General features: G+C 41.4%; 1 protein-coding gene across 1 annotated transcript; it reads left to right on the forward strand.

Annotated features, from left to right (window-relative positions):
• Nucleotides 1-308: 308 nt before the first annotated feature.
• On the forward strand, nt 309-11,711 carry GPRIN3 (GPRIN family member 3). Its single transcript, XM_089912472.1, has one exon. It carries the CDS (start codon nt 535-537, stop codon nt 2,869-2,871), a length of 2,337 nt encoding a protein of 778 aa, XP_089768598.1. The 5' UTR covers nt 309-534; the 3' UTR covers nt 2,872-11,711.
• Nucleotides 11,712-19,932: the final 8,221 nt, after the last annotated feature.

Raw genomic sequence — 19,932 nt, forward strand, 5'->3', positions numbered from 1 at the left:
TAATATATCAAAATAATACCTGTATAATTAAAATCGTTTTTCCAGAATCTTTCTTCCCAAGATCTATTTTTATATCAAGAGATATGGGAAGAGGGCTTCCCTGGTGGCGCAGTGGTTGAGAGTCCGCCTGCCGATGCAGGGGACACGGGTTCGTGCCCCGGTCCGGGAAGATCCCACACGCCGCGGAGCGCCTGGGCCCGTGAGCCATGGCCGCTGAGCCTGCGCGTCCAGAGCCTGTGTTCCGCAACGGGAGAGGCCACAGCAGGGAGAGGCCCGCGTACCGGAAAAAAAAAAAAAAGAGAGAGATACGGGAAGAGAAGTTTTCATGGGCTTATGAGATCTCATACAAGTGACAATTTGGTGTAGTTTCAATCCGCAAATACTGTACTGTATTAATGGTACTGTTTCCTTGATTCACAGATTGGTCCTTCAGAGGAATCATCTCTGATTGCAGCTTCACTGTGAGCTACGACTGCTTCCCAGTGGGAGCGCTGCTCAGGGGAGAGCTCTGAGATTTTCCCAAAGAGAAATTCCATGGGGACTGTACCTGACCCTCTGAGATCGGCTAAAACTTCCCTGATTGCAGCTTCTGGAAAAGAAGAGGACCTGGGAGAGGTTCAGGCTGCTTCACGTCAGCCTCAACCAGCCGTCCTGGGTAGGAACACCAATGGCCTTTCTGGCACTCCTGCAGAGCCAGACCTCAGTCCCAGGACAGCTGCTGAGGCCCTGATGCAGGCCAGTGAGGAGGAGGCCGCGCAGCCAGCCATGTCGTCTGCTGGCATTGTCAACGAGGTGGGGAAAGCATCTCCCACGTTCAACTCTCCTGGCAATACCCAGCTGCCAGGGAGCAGGGAGCCCGCAGCGCCAGCCCCGTGTTCTGCTGCAGGAAAGGATCTGATACACGTAGCATTCACCATACCAGCCAATCAGCACACCCACCCGGCCATCCCAGGGGACCAGCCCAACTCCAGCCTCCCATCAGGACCTGAAGACACCCTGGTGAAATCACAGAGAACTGCAGACGGAGAGCAAGCTGAGAAGTCAAGTTGTCCGCTGGGAGGGGTCCGTGGCAAAGATCAGGTGCCCCCTTATTTTCCTTCTCAAGAAACGATCCAGGGAATGGTGCAACCTGCAGATACAGCAGCCAAGGCGCTCAGTCCTGCCTCCGCTCCTGTAGGTGGACCTGAAGGGGAAAGGCAGCAAGCCGTTTGCGATTCCCAGACAAGGTCCTGTGAATCTCCAGCCAGAGAAGTTAGATGTTCGGAGAACAGACCACCCTCTCCCACGACCTCAGACCCCCAGGCCGTGACTTCGGTGGCGCCTCAGTCATCCCACCTCCCTAGCAAAGGGTCCGTGTTTCCTCCGGATCCAGAGAAGATGCTGCCGCCAGCACAGCCTCAGGGGTCGAGGTTCAGAGAAGTGAGTACGATGACCAGCCAAGCTGAAAATGAGATCAAGGAAGTTCCCCCCAGGGCTCAGCAAGATGCTGAGGTGCAGGCAGTGGCCAGTGTCGAGAGCAGATCGGTGTCTACCAGCCCCAGCATTCTCACTGCGTTCTTAAAGGAAACCCCCGCTCCAGAGCAGTTCGAACAAGAGCAGCTGCGTGTCGTCTGCAGCGGCAGTGGCCGCATAAGCCACACGTTGGAGCTGTCTGCAAGCACCCCAGCCCCCCGGGAGGCGGGTCAGTGCCTTGGCATCACGCCAGAGGTGCACATCCAGTCAGCTGCGGCTTTCCGGGGGGAAGGTAAATCAGCGAGCCTACCGGCTGAGGTCCTTAAAACCTCATCAATCCACGTGGCATCCAGTAATGCTCAGGCTACATGCAAAGAAGATGGGAGGTCAGCGGGAATGACCCAGGTGGGGCAAGAGCCCGCCTCTAGACAACTTTCGGGTACTAATTCTACCTCCCTGAAAGCTAGCCTCAGTGACCAGATTTCTATCAGTGCAGGATGTCAAGCTGAAACAAGTCACGTATTAGGGAAATTTGAAACGAAGCCATCTGAGTTTGCAGTGGGAACCACCAACGGCCACAAACCGGACCCAGACTGGAAACTCTCCAACTCTTGTGGCCCTGCCAGCAGAGCTGACCAGTCCGGGAACTTGGATCTCACGAATCGAGGGGACGCAAGAGAGGAGAAGCTTGCATCTCCTCAGATAGTAAGAGAACAAGAATCTTCTGGCACCGATATCCTGGACCCGAGGGCAAGGGCAGAGGCCAAAACTGTACTGCTCAATCCTAAATCTCAAGAAAGTAGAGGCACCGCATTAGCTGCCAGTCCTACACCCTCCCCAGTCAGGAGGAGCCAGGAGGGCGGCGTGGAAGAAAATAGACAGCCCAAGACAGCCACCAGCCTAAGCCTGCCGTCTGATTCCATGGGGGACTCCAGTCCCGGTTCTGGCAAGAGAACCCCTTCTCGCTCCGTCAAAGCCAGTCCCCGCCGGGCCAGCCGGGTCAGCGAGTTCCTCAAGGAGCAGAAGTTAAACGTGACGGCAGCTGCCGCCCAGGTGGGACTCACTCCGGGAGAGAAGAAAAAGCACCTGGGTGCTGACGCCAGGCTGCAGTTGAAACAGTCCAAGCGTGTCCGGGACGTGGTGTGGGACGAGCAGGGCATGACCTGGGAGGTGTACGGCGCTTCCCTGGACCCAGAGTCCCTGGGCGTCGCCATCCAGAACCACTTACAACGACAAATCAGGGAACACGAGAAATTAATCAAATCTCAAAGCAGCCAGAGCCGGAGATCCATCTCCTCGGATACTTCTTCAAATAAGAAGCTCAAAGGCAGGCAGCCCAGTGTTTTCCAGTCCATGTTGCAGAACTTCCGACGGCCCAACTGCTGCATTCGTCCTGCTCCTTCTTCTGTATTAGATTGAAAAGGAACATGTACGGGAGCCCTTGTATGCTTTTACGGTCTTCATAGATAGCCCTCTATGTCAAAGCTTAGTGTTTTCTGAGAGACCAGGAAGAGAAAGCACTAACTTGAGGAAACTGCTATTAAGGATTGTGGCATCCTTGGATTGGGGGTCCATAAATAATACATCATTTCAGTTTGAAAGAAAGAAAAGTAACAAGCTTCGCCGAAGGCTTACGACCTTAACTAAGAGGAAGTAACACTCAGTGGGTTTTTTACTATGATGTTGCTTATAGAATAACATGATCATTACCCGTGTCATTTTGTATTACTCATTCAATTTATCACACTGTGGTATTTCCATTAAAATCCCTGCTTTATATTAGAAATAGCAAAAACACTCTTAGCGAAAACACGGTTATACTCTCTAGTCCATTGCAATAAGAATGCTGATACCACACAAAATTCAAGTAGGTGATGAGAAATACCATGTAAAAAATGGAAACAGGGCTTCCCTGGTGGTGCAGTGGTTGAGCGTCCTCCTGCCGATGCAGGGGACACGGGTTCGTGCCCCGGCCCGGGAAGATCCCACATGCCGCGGAGCACCTGGGCCCGTGAGCCATGGCCGCTGAGGCTGCACGTCCGGAGCCTGTGCTCCGCAACGGGAGAGGCCACGACAGTGAGAGGCCCGCGTACCGCAAAAAAAAAAAAAAAAGGAAACAAATTTGACTCATTCCTCGGCCAGAAGATATTAAATAAAAGCATTTAAATGCATGAAGTGCCAAATATGCAGTACTATTTGGAAACATCTGCAGATAACCCTCTTGATGAGCCTTGTTATACCCGTTAATAAGCGCAAGAAAGTCATATTAGGAAAGCAATTAGCACAGCATCTGACTATGAGTACTGCCCACATAAAACATGAACTTATATATACGCATTTTCCTGCACTGAAGGAAAGGGTCATCTCTGTGATTGTAACTAGATTAAATTCATATTTCCTTACCCTAGAGGAAGTACGTGCGACTGAATTCTTGAAGAGAGCCCTCAAATGATTGATAATGCTAAATTGTATGTTGTTCAGGTGTTCTCCAATGACATTCTACTGAGAAAGTTATGGTTCTGGTAAGGAATTATAAACAGCCAATTACCAAACACTCTTTTCTGTGTTGAAAAAAAGAAAGCCTCTTGAGTAACAAAAAACAACAGGTTTAACTGAAACTCCTGTAAACAGGATGCATTTTTTGGTTTTGTTTTGATTTGGTTCAGTAGCTTCTCATAGCAAATGTAGTCAAATAGAAATGAGCTCGCTTACTGTTATTGTATGTAGACTAATATCGTCTAATTACTTACGTCTAATCTGTGGTAAAAAGGTAACCTCTGCAAGCCTCTTGATTTTAAGAGAAATACCATCATATCTCATCCTTCAAACCCAATAAAAGAAGCCGCCTTTACAAAAACATGCTTTGAGCTTTGGGTGGGCTTGGTCCTTGAGAACACAGGCACCTGTTTGAGCTGAGCCCTCTCCTGTCTCCATAAGGGGAGCGTGTCCCTGGGGCCCATGAGTGCTGTGCAGGGCACTGGGCTGGGGTGACCAATAGTGGCTTGAGTCAGGGTAGTGAGGAAGAGGGGAGTGAGCGTGGGTCCTTGAAAGGCTTCCCCTCCTGGACTTGCAGGGAGGTTGCTGGTTTCCACCTTGCTTTTAGAAAATCACTGTTAGAGGTTGGAGGGGCATTGCCTGCCTTCTCTAAACGCACTGCCCTTGGTGAGCAGTATTCTCTCTCCAGAGATTCATAAATGCCATTTGTGCAGTAAATGCACAGTTTCTGTTTTGGCTTTTTTTTAATTCTCTTTTGAAGATTCTGAATATATGGGGGTGCGTGGATCTCATACATAAGCTTTAACACCACAAGCCACACTGGACATAACCTAAATTAGTAAATAGCCATTGACTGCTTTCAAAGCCATTGGACTGTCGATGAAGCCTGTATAAGTAGACCAGTCACAGCATTCTCAGAGCTGGAGAATGGCATTTAGAGTTGTTAGACTTGAAACTTGCAATGAATTTTTTAATAAAGCACATGTTTCAGTTTCTTACCAATTGGCCTCTAGTAAAAAGGCTATCTAAAGTAGAAATTACCATCAAATTAGCAGTCAAATTATTATTAACGAATTGAGTCTAAAACTCTCTCTTTGGGCCTTAAATACCCATGTGTCGTAGTGTTCATGTCACTTCTGTAGAAGACGCCTTTGCCAGTATGTAACCTCCCTCCTGTCTCCCTCACTGGCTGTCTCCCTCACACGTGCTGTGTACACACGGAGAACACCTTCTGTACACAGTGGCAGCTGTCAGCAGTACCCATTGCAGATGGGCGGGCCCCAGGTCACCCTCTGCTCTGAACTGGCTGGAACAGGCTGTTCCCTGCATTAAAATAGGAGGAGAAAAGGAAGAATTCAGCATCTGGTAATAATATTTGTTTTCATGAGTTTGGAGTAACCACATGATTTATATAAATAGTAAAAGGAAACAGAGGCTGAAGAGACTTGTAGGCATTGGTCACACATTAAAAATAAATTAAGAAAATTCAATAAATTAAAACTGAATTCGGTGTTGTAGTTATGCCCCTCAAATGAAAGCTTAATGTGTGATGGAGTCACTTTAGCTGGTTTTCTTTGGGACTGAAACTAACCTTGACTTCTTAACCTTTAATTTTTTACTTTCGATCTTTACCACGCTCTAAAGACTGTCACAAAATGTTATAAAAGCTTTCTTCTCGTGTAACTGAATCTTATAGAAGGAACAGCTTTGAAAAACAAGTCACAGAAGTAGCTCTTCCAGTGAACAGGAGCCCATTTAAGACGGCAGTGTTTCCGCATTATGATCCCCTAAGGACCCTCAGGACAAAACCTTGATTTGAAAATGTTCTTTCACTTCCATCTGTGACACAGCGTACACATTCAGGACATCATTTGTGGTTCCTTAGTTTCATTCAACAAATGAAGTTTCAAAATAATTTTCATGGCACACTCTTTGAACTTGCTCTTCTTTTGCTTACCTGCATGACACACATTGGGTTAAAAGCTGTTTTTCTCCTTAATTTCTTTTAGTTATGTTTTGGTCCTTTTTAATGCATTTTAGTTGTTGATATAAATGGAGGAGATATTTTATTAGGTAAATAAGTATAAGATATTTTTTAAACCAGTAGCAAAAGAGAGATGAGTTCGAACATCTAAATGTTTAAAATGTGAAGATGCTTACCCAGTGAATATTAGAATTTTTAATTTAAATATTGATTTTTCTATCTTTATGACTATACGAAAAATGTGATCCCTTCAACTGTCATATCTATGTATCTTCAGTACTTTTCTAATTATGTCTTTCTGGATTATTACCCGTGATGCCACAGACCAACTACTTTATATACAGTAAAATCCTAATTAAGCTTTGTGTTTTGGATCAGTGGTATAAGTTAAACATTTTGTTAGGTCAAAGTTAACCAGAAGCTTTTTGTTTGCATCCAAAATTTATAAAAATATTTATAAAAATTATTACTGTGTTTTCCTACCTTGACAAGTCAGCTATATTGACTACAATGTGATTTTTGATGACATTTAATCTATAGAATTGTCTAATATTTATTATTTTGGATACCATTGTTTTCCATGTTATAGGTTAAGTATCATAACTGAAGTAAATTGGACCGAATATGCATGTGTAACATATACCTAGAGGTTGAATTTTGGAACCAAATTCTTAATAAGAGCTTATCTGAAAGTAGACAGCAGAAGAGGAAGACAGCTTTGGGTTGCATTTCAGAGTATTAAGGTTTTATACTTCCTAGCTTATTCTAATGTTCTTCCTCTCATCTCTAGGAGTTCCTATCATTCGGGGAATACCTGTATATATACCATGTGAAGACTAGAATACGATGTGACTTTAAAATTTGTTTACAGAGGACATATATGAGTATGCCGTTAATGTAAATTGTTTGGTTCTGTTGTATCCACTTCGTTACCGTTTTGCTGCCAAAATGTGAGAAATTGTCTTCTCTTCCTCCTACATATTGTGCAAGTGTTAAAAAATGTGTCCATTTCTAGTACCACATAATTTACCACATCCCTTGTCTACTTTTTAAGAATCAGTATAAAGAAAAACAATACATTAGGGTAAGATTTGCATATATGTGATTTTACTGAAAATTGGGCACTTGTAGCCTTGTGTAGGCCTCTACCTGTCTGACTTACTAATCGTCTACAATGCTGCCATGGAGATGGCGCTGTTTACTCTCTCCAGCTTTGTCCTAAGTGGTATTTGAGAAATGAAGCCTGTGAACTTCCCTTTGTGATAGTAATACAATGAACTCAGCAGTATCTTGGATAACTGAGCTGACCGTCTCGTCTCTACCCGTTTTGTCTACACCGTGAATCAGAAGTCTTGCCCACGTCTGCCTCAGTGTTTGCTATTTTATATTCATATCTGAGCATTTTGTTTTCTGTTAGCAATGTTCTTTGATTCCATGTATGGCCCCTTTGGTTGAATCTCTCCACAGGTGGGTCAGCTGCTGCCACCTAGCAAATAACAGGTGATATGCCGAATCTCCTGTCCATCTTTGTAACTATATCCTTCTTAATGAAATTCCGCAACCGGCTGAGTAATTATAAATGTCATCTGTGCAGACACATGGGCTTAACGATGTCTACAAAATTTTAGACATTTTTGCAAAAGGGAAAAAAAATAGTCTAGTAAAGACTGAAACAGATTTCCTTAAACTTTATCCTATGCTTGGAAGAAACAAATTCTCCTTGGCTACAGAAATAAACTTGATTTGCAATAGCCAAGGACATAAATGAAGTTGGATGGAGGTGGAAAAATTCTGTCTCGCAATCAGTGACATCTGCCAGAGTTCATTACAGCTGCTCTTAACTGTGAACATTCACCAGCTAAACTGCTCACTAGCCACAACCAGTTAACCTCTCTCAAAGCAAATCCAATACATCTGTACATATGTGTAGATTAAAAACAACAACAACAAACCCTGAAAAATTACTGTTGGCTATTAGGTAAATCGAGGTGATAATTACAAAGGACATTGAAATAACAGCAGGCCTTGGTGAAATGACTGTGGAGGCCAGAATGGTGCAACAAGATGTTATTCCCATGTTTGGTGTGTTTTTTTTTTAAGACCCAGATATCTCAGTTACTCATCATGAGAATAAAGACTGTTGACAATGAAATTAAAGCCAAGCAATAATGTGCCAAAAAGAGGCAGTTATACCAGCAAGTGCATCTGTCATGGGCGCACTATGGTTTGCTCCATTAAGACTGACCGTCACCCACAGGGTAACATAAGAAAAGGCATAATGTCTGCTTTCTTGCCGGAAAAACTCGTTTAGGAGCTCCTTAAAGAGGTACAGCACTCGTGAGTGAGCGTTAGATTTTATGGTTAACAGCTCTGTCTTAACACTAGCCAAGACCGAAGGAATCACCAAGAATCTTGCTAGCTTAAAACTCAAGACAGCTTCAACCTGAAACTTGGTTGAAATGGAGGGTTAAATGTCTGGTAATTACTCTTCCTGGACACTAGCCTGTAGGAAAGGAATTCAGTTAACTCTGCCTAGAGGATTACCAGCCTTAGCTATGAAAAAAAAAAAAAAAAAGCGTTCTCAAATGCAAAATAACTAAAATGAGAGTACTCATAACAAAAGGGGCCTGAAATAATGCCTTACAGAAAATGATGTTCCAGATGGGCGTTTCTAAATACTAATTCTTCATCAAGTATCCTTTTGGGTTCAAGCTCAAAATCGATTGGCTGGAATAAAGATCACATATTTTACACTTCAGAAAAAGATACTGATGATCAACCGGCATGGTGATAATTATGACGAGAGATACCCTGGTGACTTAAGTGTGTTGAGGAGAATTAAATGTGGGAGAAATGCTAATTTCTTTCTCAGTCTCTTAAGATGTGGGTAGGTCATCGTCTTACTTCAGGGTGAAAATGATAGCTTGATTTTTAACACTGCTGCTAGCATTACCCTTTGTTCCTCTGAAAATTAAATTATTTTTCAGCAAAACTTCTGAGCAGTTAAACTTTTTTTTTTTCTGGTTCATATTGCTTTTGTGTTATGTAACAGAGCAAACTATGAAATGAGCAAAGGGGGCTAACCCATGTTTATCAGTGTCTCTTAATGATTTCAGTTTAGACTTCTTGGCATTTATTTTAACCACAGCTTTGAGTAAATTATTTTCCATAATGCTTTCTGTCATGTCTTAAGAGGATGTTGGTAGATCAGGAGATTGCAGTATTACAATCATACCTCAGTCCCTACAGGGGAGGAAAGGCTAATTCTTGTTTTTGAGGGCATCTGGAAATACCTTTGCCTGAGGTCGAGAAAGGTCAACAGGGCCTGAAAACTCAAGAAGGAAATATACTAACAATTACTACTACATTTCTAAGTGTATTTATCTCTGCTGGACTAACGTGCGAACACTATTACACTGTAGCTGGTTGTACGTCAGTACGTTCTGTGAGCGTGTACAGTCTCTAAGTCGTTGGTTTTCTATTTTTATGTGTAGAAAACAATAACATACTGTATCCCATTTTAAGGCCAAGCTCTGTCATTAGGTAGGCACACGGCTGAAAGTGAATAAAACCAACAAAAGCGTGTGTGTGTGTGTGTGTGGGTGTGGGTGTGTGTTAAGTAACAGAATTTGTCCTTTCATTTTTGAAGGTCAGAAATGGCTGTTGTTTTTTCTTTTAATCCTCTCCGAGAGTAGATAACGTTATTATCACAAAGGTTGAACGTAGTCATCAGTTCATTGGCATGTTACTAAATATGCCAGGGCTAATTCCCCACCATTAGTCACAGGTAAGGTCAGTTCTTTGACCACCGGGTTGATTTACATTTGCTCACACATCTTCTCTGTGTCAAGTGTGTGATTACGACGTACATACTATGGGTGTGATTGTGTACATACCTTGTATGAATTATCTAAATCTTCAAAGCGGTGCAGGAAAGCAGGAAGAAGAAACAGTTGTTCACAAGCCTCAAAAGGGCTAATCAATGTGTATTTTCATTTTCTACACATAAAAATGTATACGTAACAACCGTAAATAGCTTACCCACATATATATGCACATAAATGCATTTTATTCATACTGGTATATTTAAATCAATCACGAATTAAAACAACTAATTGAAAACTGCATCTTTTCATGACTGTTCTGTTTTACATATATTAATATCAGATCAGATGCTCCCCATTAAATGGTGTTACTCCCTGGTAGCAGATTTGGCGCTTAGGAAAGCCCAGACCCACTGAGTCACGAAAATCTAGTTGGTATCTTACTGAGGCACAGACAGGTACTTGAGCAGCTTCAAAGATTGAATGCTGTTCTTTAAGCACCTAATTTTATATGTGGAAATGTCAAACACCAGGGAAAACCAATTATGTTTCATAGACTTCATTTGTGCATTTATTAGTATGTTTATTTGCACAGGCTGATAAAAGCCCTACATTTTAGAGAGGTATCCCTAGATTTCAAAAGAGTGTATAATCGAAGTGAAGCATGATTGCAGGCATTCTCTTGAGATCAGCAAAACAACGTTTAGCAACGCCAAAGAGAAGTCATAGAGTAAACATTTTATTTTTTAAAATTATAGATGATGCTGGTAGAATAACAGGATACTAGCAATTAGGATTTCCTTAAGATGGACTCAAATAAATTACTATTATTGACAACAGGTGATACTGTATGGACTGGATAACAAGATTACAGTCATTAGCCAGCAAATGCCAACACTGGATGACGTTTGTCAATTTATCATAATTCCAATCAGTGAATCGATGTTGTTTTAGTTTCTCTCATTTCTTTGAAAAGGAAGTACTCTACTAGACATCAAAAAGTCTGATCTGGTTCCTAAAACCAGTACGATTTGACCCTGATCCCTTGACACTAAAAATTATGTTGGCTGGATATTAGGTTGAAGTTATGAATAGAAATACCAGAATTGTCCATTAATAGAAAATTCTGTGTGGCAAAGTACAAATATAACCACTTCTCAGTAGAAAGTTAATAATACCATTTAATACATATTCATATTTTAAAGACTGAATGTGCCATCTTTATATCTTAGATTTTAAAAAAAGGTTAACAACCATAAGAACACTACATTTACAACTATAGCTAGCTGTGTTTTTTAACTACTAAAAACCTTCTTTATAAGAGCAGCATACATGAAATCTTGATGTCAATATCTACTGTTGCTTAAAAGATAAATTTATGTAATTATTTTGGAAGATAGGTATTAATTTAAGTGCCAACCAGAAAAATTATAGCTGTCAATATAAGAATCATTTATATGTGTAAATACTCAAAAGAGAAAGACCAAAACTGTAGTGTGATGTTAAATCACTGAAGAAACGGTAATATTTAAAATGAAATTCCATTTATGAATGTATCAACATTAGAATCTAAAGTTATGTCTTTTCATGATGTTGATATACAAAGGTCGTTAAATTGTTTATTTAAGAAAGCCCCCATCTCCAGAAGGAAATTGACCTACCAATAAAATTTCATTTGCTAGAAAAGTTGGAATGTTATGATAGATGAAGATTTTGAAATTACCTACACATCCACCCTCATTTTGGATTTGATTTTTGAATAGATGAATGAATGAAATTCAAGTGATGACTTAGTTTTACCCTCGAAAAAAATGTCAAGTATGATTTTTTTGCATTTTACTTTCCATAATAAATGTAATATAGATAAAAAGTTACAGTCTTTGTTTTTTGTTGTTATTGTTTCTGACACTGCTGTCAAAATTGTTCTCTCAGCCCTAGATGTTTAGAATCAGTTGATTTTCAGTGTGACACACTTCTGCTAGGTATCTGCAGTGGACCTGAAAGTATTTACAATGAAAGGGTTTATTCCGTTGATTAAAATAGAATTCCTATGGAATCAACAGTGCCTGCAGGTCATCAGAGGCAGTGGTTTTCCCTGCTCTCAATGGCACGGTGGTGTGTGTGTGTGTGTTTGTGTGTGTGTGCACGTATGAACTTTTGCTTTTGCTCCGTGAGAGGTGATGAGAGGTTGACATCCATGGAAACACGGGGGTGGGGGTGTTACAGGGTACATCTACTCCTGTGGAGGCATGGAAACCTATATTCAGGCTTATATTGTCTCATGCCTCTGCCCATGGCCGCCCAGGTGTGATGCTGTGTGATTTCAGCTTTTCTGCCCACTCCTGGGTAAATAAATCTGGATCCTGCAGTTTAGGTTCCTAGAAGGAGACAGAAAACCTAGCCATGGCCTCCAATCCAGATTAATCATTAATAAAACTAATAATATATTTAGATCCCCTTTTGCCTCCTTGAATCTGTGTTCAATTCACTGAAGAACTGGACAGCTGTATAGATATAAAATTTATTAACCCCAAATCTCAAAAAATGATTTAGTGAATTTTCCATGAACTTTAAACAGTGACTGTTTCCAAACTTCCAAGGGCCATGCTCTCCCTCCAACAACTCTATATGGATAAATACACACCATTTCACCCTAAAACAATGTCCTGAAGCTGCCATTACCTAACTCTTGCCTACTTAGACATTCATTTTGGCAAATTCAACTTCGTGCATTTCCAAAGATATAAATGCTATTCGCGGAGATGTCAGATGACGCAAGGGTCCTCGGGGGAGCTGAGATGGTTTGTCTTATGCCTCTAGCTGTTTATGTCCCACCAGCAGGCATTCCTATCATTAGGTGCCATTTCCAGCCAACTCTTCTCACTCACCCACATCTTTAATGTTAAGTAGTAAACACAAGAACAGCCTTAGCGTAATCCAGTTTCACTGGACTGATTGTGAACTCAAAATACCTCTTATTTCTTGTGAAGCATATGCCTTTTGTAAACCATATAGGATCGCTTTCAGTCTAGCATATATTCTTAATGAACTCATGAATACCAACATTGTTTGATTTTCCTCAACACCATTCTAGACTGTCAGTGGGCTAAGTTACAGAGTTCTAAATTCTTTAGACCCTTTGAATTATCTTAATGTCCTACAGCTGGTTTTTCTAAATATATCATGCAGGACTAACATAGTAGAAATTCGTATTATCAGGATGAAAGCTGCAAGCGCTCAGAGATTTCTGGTGGTAGTATTAGCTTCCAAGAGAGCATATTTTCCTACGCCTTTTTTTCTTCATCCCCACTTGACACCTCTCAATCAAACTGCACAGGAACCTTGGCCTGTCATTCAAAAAGAAAAAAAAAAAAAACTAAGCAGAATGTCATTGTCGACGATATTCTAGGTGTTTCGAAGCAAGATAAGACTTCTTAAAAAATGTTGGAAAGTATTTGCTTATTATCTGTGTTCTTTTTGCCTAAAGTCAGTACAAAGAGGAATGGCCAAGGGCTAGGTATTCTGTTGGGGACTTCCACATATATCTCAACCCTGGGAGGTATTGTATATAAATGCACGTTTTTTTCAGGCAATATTTTTTCAGTGTTGACTTGAGACGGAGTCTCAGAAAGATATAGTGGTAATTACCCGGGCTTAGAACTAAAGAATCCTGGGTTCAAATTTGAGCTTTAAAGCTAAATTCCTTGGCCCAGGCCCTTAATCGTTTTGAGGCTCGGTGCATTCACCTGTGATTGAGGCTAACAATACATACTTTGCAAATCTGTGAGGATTAAATGCCACAGGTAAAACAGATTTTAGTTCCTTCCCCTACTCCTTTGAGCTTTGTGTTTGCTTGAACGTTACTGTTCTATTATAAAAAGGCTGGCATTTTGCTATTTTCTTCTATTTAGTAAGTTTTTATAAATCTGGAAAAGTACTAAGAATGGTTTTAAACATGACTATGACATACCTAAATTGTCACTTTAAGCATATTTCCCTTTTTTGTTTAAAACATAAGGATAACACTATTCAAACGTTTAGCGTTATCAGATCCTTAAGAATTAGTAAAAGATTTTCTTTGTCACGTCAAGTATGATTTTTTAAATATAAAGTTAAATGCTAATTAAAATATTACCAATTCAAAAAAGGAGGAAAAAAATGGGGAACAACTGGTAACTTTACTCGAATATTTAAAACTTAGAGATGATAAAAGATTCCTTATGCAAATTAAAAGAGAAGTGATATAACTGACAAAATATTGGAATCTAGAAAAATAGGAAGAACACCTACAAATCAGTTACAAAAAGATGAATACAACAGAGAGATTTGTCAAACTGCACAAGCGAGCATCAGAAACATATGAAAATATGCTCGACTCCACTAACAAATCTCTGTCCGCCACAGCTGCATGCTGTTGGAGGAGACAACAGATTCAGATTCACAGGGTTTGAGTTAGGAGCTTTACATCCAAGAGTTGGAAGAGAGTACTTCACCTGCCTAAAAAAATATGCAAGTTGGAGATCCCTGGTGAGGTGTGCGTGGGCAGAAGGGAGCCTGGGTGTGTGCGCCTGCGCCCAGGAGCAGCACGTGTTTGCACGCAGGGGAGGCGGAGGTGGGTTCTCTAAAGAATCCACAGAACGCACGTGAGGGCGGGTTCGATGTAACCCTTGCGAGAGAGTGCAACACTCGGGAAAGTATGAACTTTCCAGATCCCATCCTTTCCTGTCTCTCCCTGGTCTTCATCCAGATTATCTGGTAGAAACAGAATCTTTAAGGGGTGGAAAGAAACACGACTCCAAATCACAGCCCCCTTCTTCATGTGGGTCTGTGGGTCTGGCTGATAAAGAGAGAACTTTCAATCGTAAACAGAATAGTGATTATCCCATGAGACTGGGCATTTGAAATTTGCGTTGAGACTGCATTTGCAATTTGAATGACCCGTGCCTGCTGAATCAAGGAGGGCTCCCCAAACTGAAATAGACGATGTCACCAATGATGACCTTGCCACCTGACATAAAGCTTTGTGTGCACAGAAAATACTGGAAGTTCATGTGACTGAGCCCTGCTACCTGCTTGGACCCTGAGAGCATTTGCAGCTAGTCCAGAGGCCCCAAAGCTACCCCAGGTTTTAGAGGTCAGCAACCACATCAGACCTTCCACGGCTTTTGGAGACAGAGTCCCAGGTGATTCCCCTTCCATTTATTCAGACCCACTGAGGTAGGCAGAATTCTCAGATGGCCTTGGAGATTCCTGGCCTCTGATACGGGCGCACCTTCCCCCAGTTATTCAATCAAGCACTGCTGTGGGGTGATTTTGCAGATGTAATTCAGGTGCCAAGTCAACTGACCTTAAAATAGATTATCTGCCCGGGCCAGACCTAATCACGTGAGCCCTTTAAAAGATACCTCCCCCCCTCGCCCCACGCCGGTCCCAGAAGTCGGAGAGACGCATTCCATCTGGCCTGGGAGAAAGCAAGCATCCCATTTGGCTGGCAAGGAGGAGGCCACGTGGCAAGGAACTGGGATACCCTCGAGGGGCTGAGAGGAGCCGCCGTGGGATGACTGGAAGAAAACAGCGACTCAGCCTTATGACGGCAAGGAAATGGATTCTGCCAACAGCCAGTGAGCTTGGAAGGGAACTCCCAAACTCAGGTGAGAACTGCGACACCTTGATTTCAGTCAGACAAGACTTGGAGGAGAATCCAGACACGCTGGACCTATACTTCTGACCTACAGAAATTGTTAAGATAACAAATGTGTACGGTTTTAAGTGGTTGAGACTCTGGTAACTTGTTACATAGCAATGGAAAACTAATACAGCTCTCAATTAGGGATTTGAAATTGCCAAAGATGAGTTGCTCAGTCAAGGGTTTGTTTCTTTCTTTGCTATCCAAACCAGGAAACAGGAAGCCTTCCATGCTGAAGTATCGATTTTCCTGAAACATCTGATGGTAGCTTTAATGGGTGAGTACCTGAGTCACTTTAACACTGAAGCGAACACAGATGTTTGTAGTTACGCTGGGTATCTCCCCTCTGCTCTTACCCATCCACTCTTCACCCTCACTCATCCCGTTCTGTGCACTTGGAGGCTGACTTGGAGGGATGGGTACCACAAGCCCCCTTGCCGTGCTTCTACCCACTGCTTTCAGCCTGTCCACTTGCTGGCTGGAGATGGGTGGCAGGGAGAAGAGACAGTAAGGCTGGGACGTTTATTTCCCGGATTGGCCTCATTTGTAGGCCTTGTGTTGGCTGTGTCACGCTCAACCAAGCTGAAACCCCTGCCAGACCTCTCCATTAGGCGGGCTCCTGGTCATTGCTCCTGCCCTTGACCTCAGGCCTAAGAGGGATGTCCTGGACCCTACCCTGTGTCGAGACCCCTGGTACTGCACGACTGTTTTGCGATTGCCTTAAAACCTACCTACATCCGTGTAAATCTCTTTATGGAATTCTCCTCAATCACCCAATTTGAAAATGCCAAGTGTTACCAGAATTTGACTGTTCGAGGAATCAAAGGACAGAGTGCCCATTTTTAAATGATAAAATATGGGACTTAAGATAAATTTCTTTCTCTTTTGGCTGGCTACATCCAGCTGTGCTGCTTCACCTTCCAGTATTATTATTATTCTCACCTCCCTTTAGGGAGAATACTCCATAAAATTGGAAAACCATTTGGTGTAAATAATGTAGCTCATATGCAGGTAAGATTTTCTATACTGTATGATAAAGTGTCATTTTAGTAAAGGAGCTTCCTGGTATGAAATAGGCACTAGGTTGTTACAAGATGTCTTCAGGTACCTGCGCTTCCCAGGGCTCTTAGGATAAAGGTTTAATGAAATTATGTGCCTCATCTTCCCCATTCACAAAGTGGGACAATTAGTATTATTTGTCCCTTGCTCACAACTAAATTTATATATACATGATTATACTTTAGTGTGTTTTTTCCAGACTGTTGCTGTTAATGATAATAGCTCAGGTATATTGAGTGTTTACTGCATACTGGTCATTATTCTAAGTTTCTTATATACATTTCTTATTACTCTTCACAATGACTCTGTGACGTAAGTAGTAGTGTTATGTTGCACATTTTACCTATGAAAGCTGAAATGCAATTTACAGATGAAATGAAATGCAGGGAGATAAAGTGCATATAGCTAGTTGGTGTTGGCACCGAGATTCAAACCCACTCAAGCTCAGTGTTATCATCGACTTACGTAACTAGTTCACCAAGGCTGCCTTTACTGTACACAAAACGCTGATGACAAAAGAAATGGGAGGACGTTAGATAGGACTTCAATGAAACCCAGTGGTTTTCTCGTTATGACCTAACTCATTCTTCTGTTACCCCTTACAAAGTTTTATCAACTCAGGCTTCTGAAGTGTTATGTGGTGCATCCCTCATAAAGGTAACAAATCTTCTCAAACCAAGGGTGGAGTATTAAAAAAAAAGGGGGGACAATTATTTCTAGAAGACAATGAGGGTCACTTAAATATATTTCTTCCAAGTAGTATGGAAAATAGGAGGAAGAAAAAAACAGGTTAAGTTACCAAAATATCCATTCATACTCTATGCAAATCTCATATTCACAATCAAAATGAGTAATTTTATGCCAAGACTGCAAAAGAAAAAATAGGAGAATACCTACTGAAACTGTACAAAATTACTTGCCCTTTTCTGGGAAAAGGGGAAAAAAAAAGATCTGGGTGTATGAAGGCATTGTTCTATGTGCAATCTGAAATTACAGTTACACAAATTGACCAAAAGTTATTTCTTGTCTCCTAGCAAGTGAGATTGCTTTCTACCCTCACAAGTGTTTGTAATAATTAAGTTAAATTTTTATGAGCTTTAGAAACATAACTCATGAAATGTATGAACAAGCCTTGAGCACATTTTAAAATAATTAATAAAATTATTGGAAGGTATAAATTTTAAATTACATCCTCCTTTATGACAGAACCAAGGTCTGGTACAACTTCTTTTTTCCCTTGAAGGTGAAACGTTCATTTAAAGATACTAATCCTAATAGCATTGGCCAAATGTGGACTGAGACATTTCAAGTAATTACGAATTCGTAAGTGATATAATCGTTTCATTTTGAGAAGGTTTTTGATTTATCTTCCAAGGCTGTATATTGCAACAGAACAGAAACCATCGGCATTTTTGATGTGCCTAAAGAAAGAAAGGAAGGCAGACACAGTGTATTAATACTTCCTCTCTGGGAAAAACATTAGAAATACTAAAGAGATAAGCACAGAGACACAAATGACTTGGCAGGTAAATTCTCAATTTTAAAAAAGCAGAAACAGATCATATCTCCTTCTGAGAACTTTCCAGGGCATAATAACCAACTCTGCCCATAATTGGGGGACATTTTCTCCACTAAGTCAAATGTCAACCAGAATCTTAACCTAAGAAACCATAATAGATTTTTTTCAAATGACATCAGAAGAGCCATCCTTTCAGTAAACATAAATTAGGCACCTGAACCAAGCACCTATGTGACACGCAGGTGTTGAAAATGTGAATGACCCACACTCTAACCTTTAATAGGTTCCCAGATATATAAACCACAAAACACAACAGTATCAAAAAGGCCACAGTGGAGCTATTATCAGTTACTATAGGAGCCCAGAAGATGAAGCTCTGACCGTTTCGAGAGTTCAAGCTAGAAGTTAGAGGATGGAAACAGGAAAATGCAGTGCCTAGAATGTCACAGTGTATATTTGCACTCCTACGTATTTATAGTATCTTGTATTATGTCACAAATTATTTGTCACTAGACTATCACAATATTGGTAAACTTGAATGTACATTTTCACACATTCATTGATGAGATGTGAAAGTTTTAAGTGGGTAGTACCATGAAAAATAGAGTGAATGAACACAAAAGAAAAATAGTAAAATAGATAGTATATAAAATCTGTATATACAACATGAGGAGATGATATATGGTGAGATACGATATATAGAAATGAACCTCCTCCTTTATCCAAAACCCCTAAATCATGTTTGGAACCAATAGTTGAGGGAAGTACACCTGACCTGAAATAGTGTTTAAGAAAATACTTTTTTTCCTATGAAACATGTCAGGCTGTTGTTTCCTTTCACTTTGACCTATTGTGTTTGTGAGCTCTGCAACATGAGCATGACAAAGAATACCAGATGTCAGTGCAGGATAAAAAAAAAAGTCTACCAGTGTTCAATGTTTATTAATACAAAACAATAGGTCACATGATATTCTTGGCTGGAGAAGTCATGGGGGTCCAAATGGGTGTGAAACAGGAGTGTCAACTGCTCATTGAGCTCAGCTTGGGGTTCTCTGATGTAATTCATCCTGAGGTGCTCAGACTGCCCCCTAGGAGTTACAGTATGGGGGGAGAGGGCGTCCTCACACAACCATCAGGAATTCAGTATGTGAGGATTGGAGGTGGAAGCAACTTAATGGCTGCGCTCCTGTGGTAGAAAACTCTGGGGCCTTTCAGCAGTCGGCTCAGACCACAAGGCTCTTCACTGTCCGTATCTTGCGTGGTGTTGATGACCCTCAAAACGAGATGCCAAAGGCAACAGGAGTAAATCAGAAATTATTCCATTAATCAAAAACTCGCATACATATCCTTTCACGTTGAAAGACAGTTATTTTCCAACCTGGAACTAAAGGGTCAGAGGTTGCCTAGTTCTATCTCATGATATTATCTCACCTGTAAAGCATGTCTTGGTCACGGAGAAAGGTAAGGTTACTGTGGTCTGGGTTTTCCTTCTGTCTCTACTTCCACTCTTGGGATATTGGAGAGTCTTCAAAATGAAAACTCTCTCGGTTTAGTTTAAAAAGGTCAGGGAGACGCAAAGCTCCTCTTTTCTCTATTGACTATTCAGTCTACAGATTTCAGAGTTTCTGCTCCCATTACATGAATTGAATTAAAATCTAAGTTCTCTGAGCCCACATGCTGCCTGTAGTATAAGACGGCACCTCAAAAATGTTGGAGTTTGTAGCTGTCAACACCACTTCACCCTCAGTGCCCCCTCCATCTGAAAACACAACCCTATATTCCTTCAGGATAAGAGTGAGAGGCAGAAACTGCATCCTTTTTATGATTTAGCGTTGGCAATCACATAGCATCCCTTCTGAGATGTCCATTAGTCAAGGCCCAGATTCTAGGGAGAGAACATAAACCCCATTGA

This window comes from Delphinapterus leucas, chromosome 5 (genome assembly GCF_059928025.1).
Source record: "Delphinapterus leucas isolate spDelLeu-1000000601 "Yukka" chromosome 5, BTC_Dleu_Yukka2, whole genome shotgun sequence".
In the NCBI taxonomy this organism is placed as follows: Eukaryota; Metazoa; Chordata; class Mammalia; order Artiodactyla; family Monodontidae; genus Delphinapterus; species Delphinapterus leucas.

Coding starts and splice junctions, on each gene's coding strand:
- GPRIN3 (XM_089912472.1), top strand. CDS start 535: ATGGGGACTGTACCTGACCCTCTGAGATCGGCTAAAACTTCCCTGATT.